Source organism: Diuraphis noxia, unplaced genomic scaffold (genome assembly GCF_037042655.1).
Source record: "Diuraphis noxia isolate RWA-SAM2 unplaced genomic scaffold, SU_Dnox_SAM2 contig0004, whole genome shotgun sequence".
Taxonomy (NCBI): Eukaryota; Metazoa; Arthropoda; class Insecta; order Hemiptera; family Aphididae; genus Diuraphis; species Diuraphis noxia.
The window spans coordinates 65,176,517-65,189,719 of NW_028301714.1; the positions used below are offsets into that span (position 1 = coordinate 65,176,517).

The 13,203-nt window shown below is 29.4% G+C and overlaps 1 protein-coding gene and 1 long non-coding RNA gene across 4 annotated transcripts in view; one reads left to right on the plus strand and one right to left on the minus strand.

Annotated features, from left to right (window-relative positions):
* LOC107171226 (uncharacterized protein CG43867) overlaps positions 1-13,203 on the minus strand; it is a 93,116-nt gene that overhangs the window by 44,451 nt on the left and 35,462 nt on the right. The window contains exon 2 of one of the 3 annotated variants that reach the window (XM_089225680.1): positions 4,375-4,595. The exons of the other annotated variants lie outside the window; for them this stretch is intronic. Within the exon in view, the coding sequence (XP_089081806.1) occupies positions 4,375-4,533 (159 nt within the window). The 5' untranslated portion in view covers positions 4,534-4,595. The remainder of the gene's footprint in view (positions 1-4,374; positions 4,596-13,203) is intronic. 3 annotated transcript variants of the gene reach the window in all.
* Positions 1-13,203, plus strand: part of LOC149056364 (uncharacterized) — a 47,953-nt gene that overhangs the window by 33,107 nt on the left and 1,643 nt on the right. The gene's annotated exons all lie outside the window — the stretch shown is intronic.

Consider the following 13,203-nt stretch of genomic DNA (forward strand, 5'->3'; position numbering starts at 1 on the left):
CACATCGATCATTCTGCATCGCGTTAATTCAATCACTCGCACACAACCACAGACGCACGACCACCCAAATCAGTCAAAACAAAATGTTACCAGCGTGCAAATAGTCTGAAATTCCACCCTCAATATGTATTGTGAGGGTGGCAATGTTCTGGGGTTGAGGACTGTATGGAAGTGGAAAAACAACACTCAAATTATACATCTATATATCTATATATACATCTATATATCTATATACATACATATATATATATATATATATATGTATACATGTTCATCAACCCATCCCCATAGGGACGATCGGTCATAACGACCATCATTGAACAATAGCAAATTTAACGACTATATATATAATATATACCTATATATAATATGAGTACACTTTTGTACAATATACAAACATTGTATTATTTCACGCCGAATTCGTATTGTTTCTCGGAAACAATAATGCATAAAGAAAACTTCTAAGTTCACAATTATCTATTAAAATTAATTCTGCGGTTGAAACGTATAAATAGATACTCTGTTAGAACACGGCAATTTCAAAACGGTTAAACTACCACTAAGTTTTAATGCACATGATAGGTATATATTAATAAGTTATCATATCAAAACGTGGCGATATAGCGCGGAATAATCCATAGTTTTTAATAGAATTCTCGATACGTCCAAAACAAACTTTGAAACATAAACTCACGAACGAGTAATTAAATTTATTCTTTTGTGCGAAAACCATTGACGATGAATTGATACCATACGCCTATCGACGTGTAACGACTTCACAAAATTATGATTCCTTTTGTCTACCACCCCAATATAGGGATGATAGCAGGCTTTCATGGTGTCTGTGTATATGTTTCTATATAAATATTGCCGTGTAACACGGAAAATCCGAAATTCACTAGCACATCCAATATAATATCAGTTCCTCTCTGCATGTCCATTCTCTTCTCGCTCTGTTCACACTCTTTCGTCTTGTCCGCTCACCCGCTCCCTCCTCGATAAAAGCTCTACGTTTATTGTGCGTGTGTGGAAAACAAAAGCTATCGTACCAGAGCCACTACCTACCGTCCTCCTATGTCAATACTGCGATGGGGATTATTTATATCCCGTGTAAAACACGACTTTCCTTCTAAGGGATTATTGCTATTGTGGCAAAGCAATACGACGAACAGAAAAAAAATAATAACATGTATGTATATACATACATATGGGTATAAGTATGAATGTAAATATAAATCATATACAGTGACGATTTCAGTATATAAATCAAGTGGCGTGCAATTATAGTTAAGGGTCCCTCATATCAGTAGTATAATAGTTACGGAAGAAACGCTTGCACGCAGAAGAACTTATTATATATATATATATATATATAGGTAACAGAAACAGTTATTTCAAATGCGCTTCACTTAAAGTAAAATTATTTAAATGCGTTCATTAAAATATACAATTATGAAAATTAGGCACTATATTAAGTATATTTGCATTATAATATGAAAATAAATTATGATTATTTCATGCACTGTTATTTTAATAATTTATTATTTCTAGTTAGTAAAAATATATGGCATCAGCCAAATGTACACAATTTCAATCACTATAAGTACAAATGATTGATTTAATACAATATTTTTGATTAGGTTAATATTTATAATTTATCATTATTTAACTACCACTAATTACAATCATAATTTATATCTGTATTTTAGCAATAATTACATGCATCAATGGATAATATAATTATATTGGTACGTATAGAAACTATAACTTATCCGTTTATTTGATAAAAATTTTATTTAACATATTTATCGCAGCGACACATATAAGCTGTCACATAAAACAAATAATTTAAACATTATATCGACATTATATCGACATTAAATATTTCATTTAAAATACCTTTGTAAATACAGAATAGAATTTAAGAGTAACTAACCTACCTAATCATTTAAAAGGTTAAAAGGTATAATATATTATTAATAATGATTTTAATGCTTGAAAACAACAAAAACTGATTAATAAATTATTCTTTTATTATGCCCTTGTATTTTGAAGTTAAGTGCAATTAAGTTAACAGATTTATACGTGAGCAATAGTGTTTGCGTTTGTTCTTAAAATTTTATTTTTTGAGCAACAGCAAATAGAGAAAACAAAAATAATAGCACGGCGACACGGTTACTAAGAATAGTACCAGATCATACATAGCTGTTATGGGTTTTATATTTTTAAAAATATATATGTAAAATAAAATCTTAATTTAATCATTCCTTAAAATGCACAAATTTTTATTACTGCAGTCATTATTTAAGATTTGCATGTTCATTATCTTTTACGCTTAAACTTTGCGCTGTAATTTTCGATTATTGCAGTGAAAAGAAAAAAAATTACACGAACTTTATCGGTATATTATCATGGCAGGATTAAGAATAAAACGATGTCACAAGATCTGATGATTAAAAATACGGCATCTCATCTACCATACAAAGTTTACGACAAAATACTGGATTATAATAATACACATAATATGGTCACAGTTTGGTTTTGAAGTATCCACCACCGACCCAGACACGCGGCGGGGTGGTTGATTCTTCTTTTTTTTTAAAGTCTTCCGTTGAGGAAACTTTTTCGAACTTTATCGTTCAAAAAGTTTCACAAACGCGTACATCTTTTTATACAGTGCCGCGAAGCCGACAGACGGCGATACACGGCCTACGAGTAAATATAATTTAATATGCCATCGAGTGGTGTTTAAAATTGATACGTTGGTATACATTACAATATTATGTGATATATATATATATACAGGGTGATTATTTTATTAAACAACACTCATTATTTCAAAAACTATTGACTTTTTTTTTTCAAAATTTTAAATCCATCTTGTTCAAGAACTATATATATTTTTAAATATTTTCACCCTTATATTTATCAGGTAAACAATTATCAACTTTTGATTTTCAAATGACAGCCTATACTTACTTAAAATTTCATAAACTAAAAAGGCTATTTTTTTCAATGAATTTTGACATTTCATTTTTCATTTTTCGTTCATCCGTTTACAAGATATAGCCTCCCAAAATTGGGCGGTTTTGAGTGGTGTTTGTGTATTATAGTTGTATGTTAGGTGGTATTTACTATTTACACACAAACACCATACGAGTATTGAAAAGAATCACCCTGTATATATATATTATATATAGTATAGTTGACGGCAGTGGCAATATCTGAATTGCACTTACAACATAATGTGGGCGAGGGGACTGAATATACGAGTGGTATATTATAGAAGTATATCACACATTACAACTACGGCGAAACGGCTGATTTGAAAAATAAGTTTTCAAATGGTTTATAAACAATATATTGTATCAACTAAAAATCAAATTTGATACAAAATCATCTTTAACTAAGTGATAAACCGTGTAGTGAAAAACAAACGAGGAATATGTGCTTAAGGTGAGATTGCGGCCCTCAAGCAAAAATAATTTTTTAAATATAAACGAAATGTTAAGTAGAACCAAGATATACCTCATTCTAATAATTTGCCATCGTTTTTTTTATTTTATAGTAAAACTTTTAAAAAACATTAATTCTTTAGTGTCCTTACCGTATAACGGCGAGTTCAATCTGAAGTAAGGCTCTCATTACTTCAAGAAACACTAACTTTAAAAAATACTTATTTTATATAAATATAAAAGCCATTATAAGACTAAATTTTTGGAATACAATAATTATATATTTTATTGGTTTTAATGGATATCATTTTTAATTTCCTACTCTGGAGCAGAATATATTATTTGGAGTACTCGATTTTCAAAAATTTAATTTCAAAAAATAATAGTTAATTAGCTATATGTATAAGTATTTAAAGCTTTAGACGAGCCGAGTTGTAGACCAACTTTTTGCTTTGCAAGGTTCTTAGAAACTACTCCACTTCACTCCGGTCTTCAAAACTAAACTTAAGTAAATACTCATTACTCAAAAACAATTCGTCCAAAATTTGTATGTGCCCAAAAAAATTCTGTACTGGAATGTTATAATTAAAAAATGTATAATGTTTTTGAAATATGAGTGTCTTATGTTAAACGGATCATCTTTAATATATACACTATACATACATATACAAACGGACACTATCAAAACGTTCGGTTCGTACTTTATTTATGCTCCGGAACTGTATACGCGACGGGTGGGTGGTTTTTGTTTATTAGCACTCTCTGGGCAGGTGGTTTACAATTGCGGTCAGTCGGTTACGACAACAACGATACATAATTTGTGGAGGGGTGATGGTGGAGGGTGGAGTTCATCCGGAAGAAGACCGAAAAAACCCACGACGGTCCACAAAAAGTCCGCCTAGGGTTACTCCCCTCTTACCTTAAGAAACAGAATTTGGTCTTCTGCGGACGACGCATCGTGTTCGGCTGCTGCAGCGACTGTGGACACGGATACTGTGCCGCTGCAGCTTTCGCTATCGTCGTCCGTGACGTTTGCGCTAGACATCGCACTAACAATCATCACCACCGCCAACACCATCGAGGCGAAGCCACGCAGTCCGTCGTCGACATTTCGGTGGCAGCGGCTGCGGCACAACGATTCTTTAAAACGCATGTACAATACGATATGATAAAAAAATATTAGTATTCGCCGACCAAGAGAAACTCTTATATAGAAATATAGTATATGAGTTATTATATTAAAATGTTTATACACTCTCAGACGAACGACCTTTGCCAAGATGCTTCACGCCATTATATTATTTTATAGAAAAACGGCTTGGTTGTATAAATATATATATATATACGCGGCTATATCATGGTAAACATAACGCGTCACTATTAATTATTAAACAAAAAACGCAAAGTTGCAAAAAAAAGATTAAAAAAAAAAGAAGCAATGTAGGTATACGCCACTGAAGCGCAGCTGGTCGAATAATAAATTACACGGAATTAGTTTAAATTATTCATTTATAAGTATATAGTTTCCACTGAATGACCGCAAATTACTTTTTATCTTTTCAAATATTAAAACAGTTTCTATATATATATATAAGAATAACTTTAAAAATATATATATAAAAAAAAAATATGTAGTCCATGATAGAATATATATACACATAGTTAGTGAAAATAACACAAACCAAACATCAACATTTATTTATATTGTAATATTTTCGATCGCCGTCGTTATTATAACACATAAAAATATATCAGTATTATGATCAAACTTACATCTTGAATCTATAAAATATGTACACTCGCATATACACAATGCATCATAGATAAACACAAAGGTAGTAGGTATAAATTTATTTACAAAACAAATTTCTATAACACAATAACAAAAAGGACGCTGCGAGTACTATACCAATATTTATTTACTATTTATTTCACATAAAACAATACACACGATGAATTTGAAAAAAGTTTTTTTTTCTTTTGCATCCTAAAAGAAACATACAACAAACCGTGTCATAAAATATTTCACAAGATAAATAATCTAAAGATTTACACGTTTGAGAAACTATTCTGCGAGAAAAATTACAAAAGACGTGTCCGAAAGAAAACACACATATCTATCTCGAGTTTATTTTAACATTTTTTCCCAGAAGGTTTAAAAAGTGTATCACGCATTCAATCATACAAAAAAAAAAATTAAAAAACGTCAACAGTCAACATTGATAATCGATTGCAAGTTGTAATTTATAGAAACAACGTCCACATAGTATACTAACAATCGACCATTACAAGTTTCAAAATTTTACATCCAAGTAATTTTATTAATCTGATTTTGATATTTAAGTATAAGAAAAAAGAACTTTGAAAATAATTTTAAAACCCACAAAGTTGATATTTTAATTAAAACTGGGATTAAAGCCATTATTCACCAAAAAGTTTAAAAAAAGTTATGTAAACATACAGCATATTTTTAATACTACCATGACATGGTCGACTCGATTTATTTGAATCAATTTCACTATGGAACTATTGTCATATTTCTGAATTTCTGACAGGTATAAAACATTTTAATTAATGATATTATTATGGCATACCTACCAGATAAAAATTAATATTACAATGATTAAAAAGTTTAAATAGAATACATAAAATCGTACTCTTGTTGAATTATTATTTATTTATTAACATTTTATATTTTTATTCAACCCATAAATAGAAAGAAAGATTTGTTTTGCTTTGTTCTTATATAAAATTCACTATATACAGGGTGATTTATCAAGCATGCTCACCCCTTTTTTAATTTTTCTTTAATAATGAAGTTATTCAAAATCTGATATTTGGAATCTTTAAATATACTCAAAGACTATATTTTCAAATGCATGTGATTTTTGTACCACTTAAGGAGTTTCCGGCAGCGATACTCACTTTTGTTTTTCAAATGAGAATCTCATTTTTTACTGTAAATTATTTAGCGGATAACTGTTTTTAGAATTTTGATGTATTGAGCAGTTTCCAATTTATTGTACTAAGAATAATAGTTCTTAAAAATTGTTTTACAAAAGTGTAAAATACATTTACTATTGGAACTAGTATTTATGACACTTAGATCGTTTTTACAAATTTATTTATGTTGATGGATTAATATTAATGACAATTTCTTTCATATTCACCATAGTCCACATATCTCATAAGAGCCTAAGCCATGGACCTTTTATCCATAGAATACAATGTTAAATACCTCAAAAACTACCGATTAGAATTTTGATTTATTGAAATAAAAATTATCCACTAAATAATTTACAGTAAAAAATTGGGGTTCTCATTTGAAATACAAAAGTTTGTATCGCCACAGGACACTCTTTAGGTGATAATAAAATCTCAAGAATTTTAAAATATGGTCTTTGAGTATATTTGAAGAATCCAAAAATCAGATTTTGAACAGCTTCATTATTAAAGAAAGGGGGTGAGTATAAATCGCCCTGTATACTGTATGCGTGTACAAAAACTTAAGTTTGACATTTAATAACATTTGTATTTATTTTAATTGACATTTCCGTAGAAAAGGAACAATAGTCAAACACGTAAGACGATAAAAATAATAATATTGAATTATAGTAGCAGAGTTGAATTCACATGTAATATTCAAACAAATTACTACTGTTTGTGTTGAATTTAAAATTAGGTAGATAGGTACTTTAATTATTATACGAACGCAATGATGATTAAGGGACACGATGGAAAGATTTAACAATACGTTCAGTAATTGTGTTTTCTTAAAAAATAAAAATGAAAAAGAGTAGGGAGCGGAAAATCTTGTTTAAGGGACATTAGTCCAAGGTGTCACCCTCACCGATCTACCACAACCAACACAGTCATCTCTCTCTCTCTCTATATATATATATATATATATATATATATATATATAAATATATATGTACAGTGATAGAGAGTGGAGTGAAACGAAAAGAGGAAAAATGTTCGGTTCGTTTCTCCGATTGTTTTTCACGTCACGACCGGCGAAAGGGAAGAGCAGACACACAGGCGAAATATGGTGTCCGTTCAAAGTGGATTACTGCACCGCATCGACCAATTTCGCTGTCTATTTATCAAACAGATGGTCCTCCTGTATTTATATATATAACGCACATTCACTGTGCCCAGGACGTCGATACGACGGTAGAATACTATAATGAAACGAGGGGTAGTTTTCCAGTGTTTTTTAATCCTCGCGCAGATACGTGCGAGACATCTCTCTCTATATATAATATACACATTACATATAGACACAAACAAACATATTGAGTTTATATATGTGTAAATACGCTCGTATAGGTATATAAATCGAAGTTCACGAAGTGTTTGGACATACCCCCTTCGGGATGTAATCCTGACACGCAATCTATATATATATATATATATATATATATATATACATCTATATTTATATTATATACAACTATATACGGGACGATATTTCGAGAAGATGAGTTTTGCACACGGAATCCGTTTTCGCGGCTTAGCGCCTTTTATTAAGTAATCTGCAGCCCCCGCAACAGACAAGGCAGTGCTGCAACTGCTTCAGGGTTGATTTACACGGACTTGAGCAATGCGCGAAGCTGCAGCAATGAGCGGATAGATACATGCGGAAAGGTCGCAACGTGTTGTTTGCCAAACGCCAAGTGTTCGCACGTGGAACGCATACAAATTAGGACTTTTGCAACAGTCCCGCGCTGTCCAAATGTCCTGACTTCATTGCAAATGCGCACGGGATGGGTTAGGATGGGGGGTAGGCGTGGCGGACGAATAAGGGATGAAATGACCGTCGCGTGTGGGACGTGCGTTAAGCTCATTGAAACGGACGTAACTTCTCCACCGGATCGTCAGCGTGCGGCCGACCTGCGAAGCGTCTTAAATGAAACCCGCGGTAAACACGGTGATAATGATATTACCCACCGAAATTGAACGACCGTTACCGGCAACAGTGACGATGAGCGCAGATCGTATACCGTTCCAATTAAAAGAAGGTCGTAACCTACCTCGTATAATGTAGGTACCTATATATAGTGCAGCACTACACGCCCGCAACTTTATATTCTATATATAGAGGTATACAATGTCATGCAACTATATATATATATATACTTTATAATATAATACATACTACACAATTCAAGTAGGTATGGTTCACATTTATATAATACTATGTTTGCCAAAGGTACTCCAAAAACAGCGCGTCAAGTTTGAGCGTTTTAAGAGTAAGGTATACACAAAACTCGTTGCATGTTTGCGATACGAGTTTTTCTTTGTTTTTCACTCAATTGTATACAACTAGGTAGTAAATATATAACTTCACTTCACATCACATACTGGTTAACATTATATCTTGAGAACTCATAATAGTTACAATATGTCCATACTTTTTTTATATTCATTAACTGCCAGAAATCAGGGGTACGATCAATATCTGAGTTGCTGGTAATTAAGACATTAAAAAAATTATCTGAAACAACTTTGGTAGGTAGTGACGAAAAAAAATATGATTTTCTAACAAAGGGAAAATACAATTTATTGTATTATTTTAAACTCAGCAATGAAAAATTACAAATATAAGTTTGACATGAAAATATATAAATCAATTATAGGTTAACTGTTAACATATTATTTATAATAGTATGTAGGTACATGAAGAATAATACACAATAAATATGTATGTATGTAATAACTAATATATAGATAATTATACAAAGTGGTATGATATACGTATTTAAATTACCATGAAAAATTGTTCACGTTTTTAAACAATTACAAAGCATTAAAACATATTCATAACATTATAGGCAACAGTGACAGTGTTAAAATAATTGGTTTGACGTAAAGATAAATTTAAAAACATAACCAATTTCCATCGTCGATCAATATGAACGTACGTTTCTAACAATACTTAATCACAATCATTCTAAAACACTAAGTTAAATTATATTATCCACATCTATTATTTTATTTCATATTTTTTGTCAATTCACAATGTGATCACTAAGGCATGGATGTTGTAGCATGAAAAAGCTACTAAAATTTATCGTAGTACTACACAAAAAAATATAACAACGTGTTGTTATAATTATAAGCACTGTTATAAATTGAAATATAAAATTCTACAATAATAATAATAATAATAAAACATATAATGTGTATATCGATGACACGCATTTAATACGTACTTAGCAATAAATTGGAACTATAGAAGAAAAGTTGTAAATGCAACAATACCCGCGCCCTAATCATCACATCAAAAACGTTACTTTTATGATACTAATATTGTACTAATACAGTACAGTAGCTTTAGTAGTAATGTTATTATTGTCGTTTATTACATTTTCAAACGAAAAACACACGGGAGCAGGTGAATTGCCTATACGACACGCCGTGGAATAACATCCAACGGCTACAAAGTGTCCCATTTATATAAATTCCCCACACAATATCCTTCAATATACCCAATACCACGCTCAGATCTAATAATAATGACAAACAATATGACTATTTTTGTTACGCCATATACATTTCAGTTGGTATCTATTTCAACATTGCAAACCGGAGTATTGTACTCCATAAGGCCAGCCCTCGACAATAAATTCTTACACCAGTATTATAGCACCAAAGGTATTATATTAGTGGTATAATTCTGCAATATTGAAACAATATTTATAATATTTATTAAGATCAATCAAAAAAAAAAAAAAGTTTGTTATTAATAAATAAAGTTTATTTTAATTATTGTTACGCATATAAACAACTGACATTTAAATAATTATACATGTTAAGGATGAAAATCATATTTGATTGAATAACTAATAACTACATGTACAGAATAACAGATGTCGTAAACACATTTGCATTAACAATCAAAAAGAAAAAGAGTTAAAAAAAATTGGCGTGGTTATAGTAAATAATAAAAGTATATTAATGCAAAAAAAAAACTTAAAACTACTATCATTCCTGCAAAAGCAAGTTTTTGGAATTTCAACGCTAACTTAATTTGTCTTTTAAACATCCATGTAACAAAATAAAAAAAATTATAAATCAAACACAGCCATTTTAATTCAAATTTTAATTTTAATTTCTTGTAAGAAAAATAATGATCATACAACAATTATATTTATATGCTTCGAATATACAGTGTCCCACGGAGATCTGACATTATGACAAATTAAATAACTTTTGTTCTAATCAATATTTAAAAAAGTCTTTTTAAATATAATTACATTTTTAAATTTTTTTTTTAATACCTTAAAAATTGATTTTAAAAAATGTAGCTCAAGTGTCTATGCATTATGTTAAAAAACGAAAATGTTTAAAAATATTGATTAGAACAAAAGTTATTTCATTTGTTGGTATGCCAGATCTTCGTGGGTCATCCCATATATATATATATATAATAATTATACAAGTATTTTCAAGTTGAAATAGTTACTATTTCTCTGTCAACCATTTACGATTTTTCAGATTAAGAATTTTAGTATCAGACGTGTTTATCTAACTCACTTATATCATACGCTACACTTATTGGGTTCTTTACACAACACACAGTCGTAGTAGGAAATTCAATACATCCACAACGTTAATTAAACTTGAAAAACCGTAAAAAATTTTACAGCGAAAACTTTTACCAGTGTAGAAAAACCCTTTAAGTTCCTTTGGTAATAAACCTCCCTACGACAGTCAACCCATAAATCAATGCATCCCCTGGAAACCCGTATAAAAACCCTAAGGCTAACCCAGTGAGAGAATACTTTTATCATATTATTATCTTCTGGAGTTTTTTTAGTTATTTACCGAAAAAGATTATATGGAATAAAAAAATAATCTTAAAATATTACATTTATCAGTTTAAGTACACAAGCATAATATTGTATATAAAATGTACAGACTTACACCCAAAGCCATTTTTATTATATAAATTATTAACTTCTTTATTTTAATTAGAATTGGTGATAATAAATAAATAAAAATAGATGTGGAATGTAATTAATATGATTAATTTCCACCGAGCAATGATTTAAAACTTGAGAAGTTTCTTAATGTGTATACGATCACAAAAGATTTTACGATATTGAACTAAAAATATTTACAATATATTGAAACATAGTTTATGTTTATTAAATTAATTAAATTGAATTTGGATATTTTTATCATTTATATTTTTACTTTTAACTACATCAATTACGCCAATTTATTGTATATTAAAAAAAAATACTTCAATTTATAAACTTTAAGATATTTTTGATTGCATCAAAATCAAATACCTACTATAAAGCAACACATTTGTAATTTGAAAAAAAATAGCATACCTATATAGTATTATAATAATACCTACTTTTTCAAAAAAATATCACAAGATAAATAAAGGATTAACCAGAATATTAATTAAGTTATTTTTTACCGATGAATTCGATTTTTGGCGACTTCCAAGTATTAATTTTCTGACGTATGTGCATACATTATGTCTAATAATAATTAAAGTATATTAAATTTAAGATTTGACGAATTTTACAGTGCCTAAGCTTCTCTCTGTTACTTTATGTAAAATGTTATATTATAAAACGTATCCAATGTATATGGAAAATACAAATTACATACTGACATACTTGTACCATCGTTGTTGTTATTGTTGGGATCAAATATAAAATGATACATTTTAGTTCAGTTAATTTTTTTTATGAAAACAATGAGCTAATTCTATTAAAATTCAATAAACGTAAAATTTTTAAAATAATATTTTTGTTTTTGTGGAAATTTTTTTCAGAACCAAATTAAAGGTTACCGGTGAACAATTGGTTTTACCATCTAATAAGTGTTTTTCAAAACGTTTCATGCATTACCTCATTTGACATAAAATGTATCAGTTAAAAATGCTCTGTATATATATATATATATGTCCACCATATCTTTTACAGATATAATAAATCCACTTTTATTGACCAACCAATTCCCATGTCCCAGTATTTTTTTAAATATTGTGTTAACATTTTAACATAATATGATTAGTATTATGTTATTTAGTATAGGTCACATATTGAGAATTTATCGCATAGTATGTGATGAGTATATTTTTACATATTAACACAAAAAAAAAAAAAAAACATTCTAGAATATATGTCTGGTAATACATTTTTTGGCATAACACGATTCTAGGTCAAGTGTATAAAGGGATGGAAAAATAGGGAAGTTGAACATTAATTTTCAATTTGAAGTTCACATTGGAACTAAAAATACATGATTTCTGTACACAAGCTTTTTCTAAGATTGGATATTTATCACGTATTCAAGTATGTACAAAACACGAATGAAAAATTGAGAAAAACTTTTTGGAGCCTGTGTACAATATGATATACCGATTTTTTCAGCAATAGTGATATTAAATAAAACGTGTCAAAACAAAACAATACATCATAATTCACAATATGTTGATAACCTATATTTTAATATGGCGTATGTTGTAAAGTGTATACATTTCAATGAAACATCAACAACAACAAAAAACTGTATTCGAATATGACGTTAGTAGTAAAGTCATAGCTGTATAATAAAATATGACATACCTAGACGGTAAACATAATCGTAAAGATTATAATATATTATACACCACTGATATATAAGTTATAATATATTAAATTATACATAAATGATAAACACAATATAAATTATAACATAATACATTGGTTGTTTCAATTCAACTAATTTTAACAAA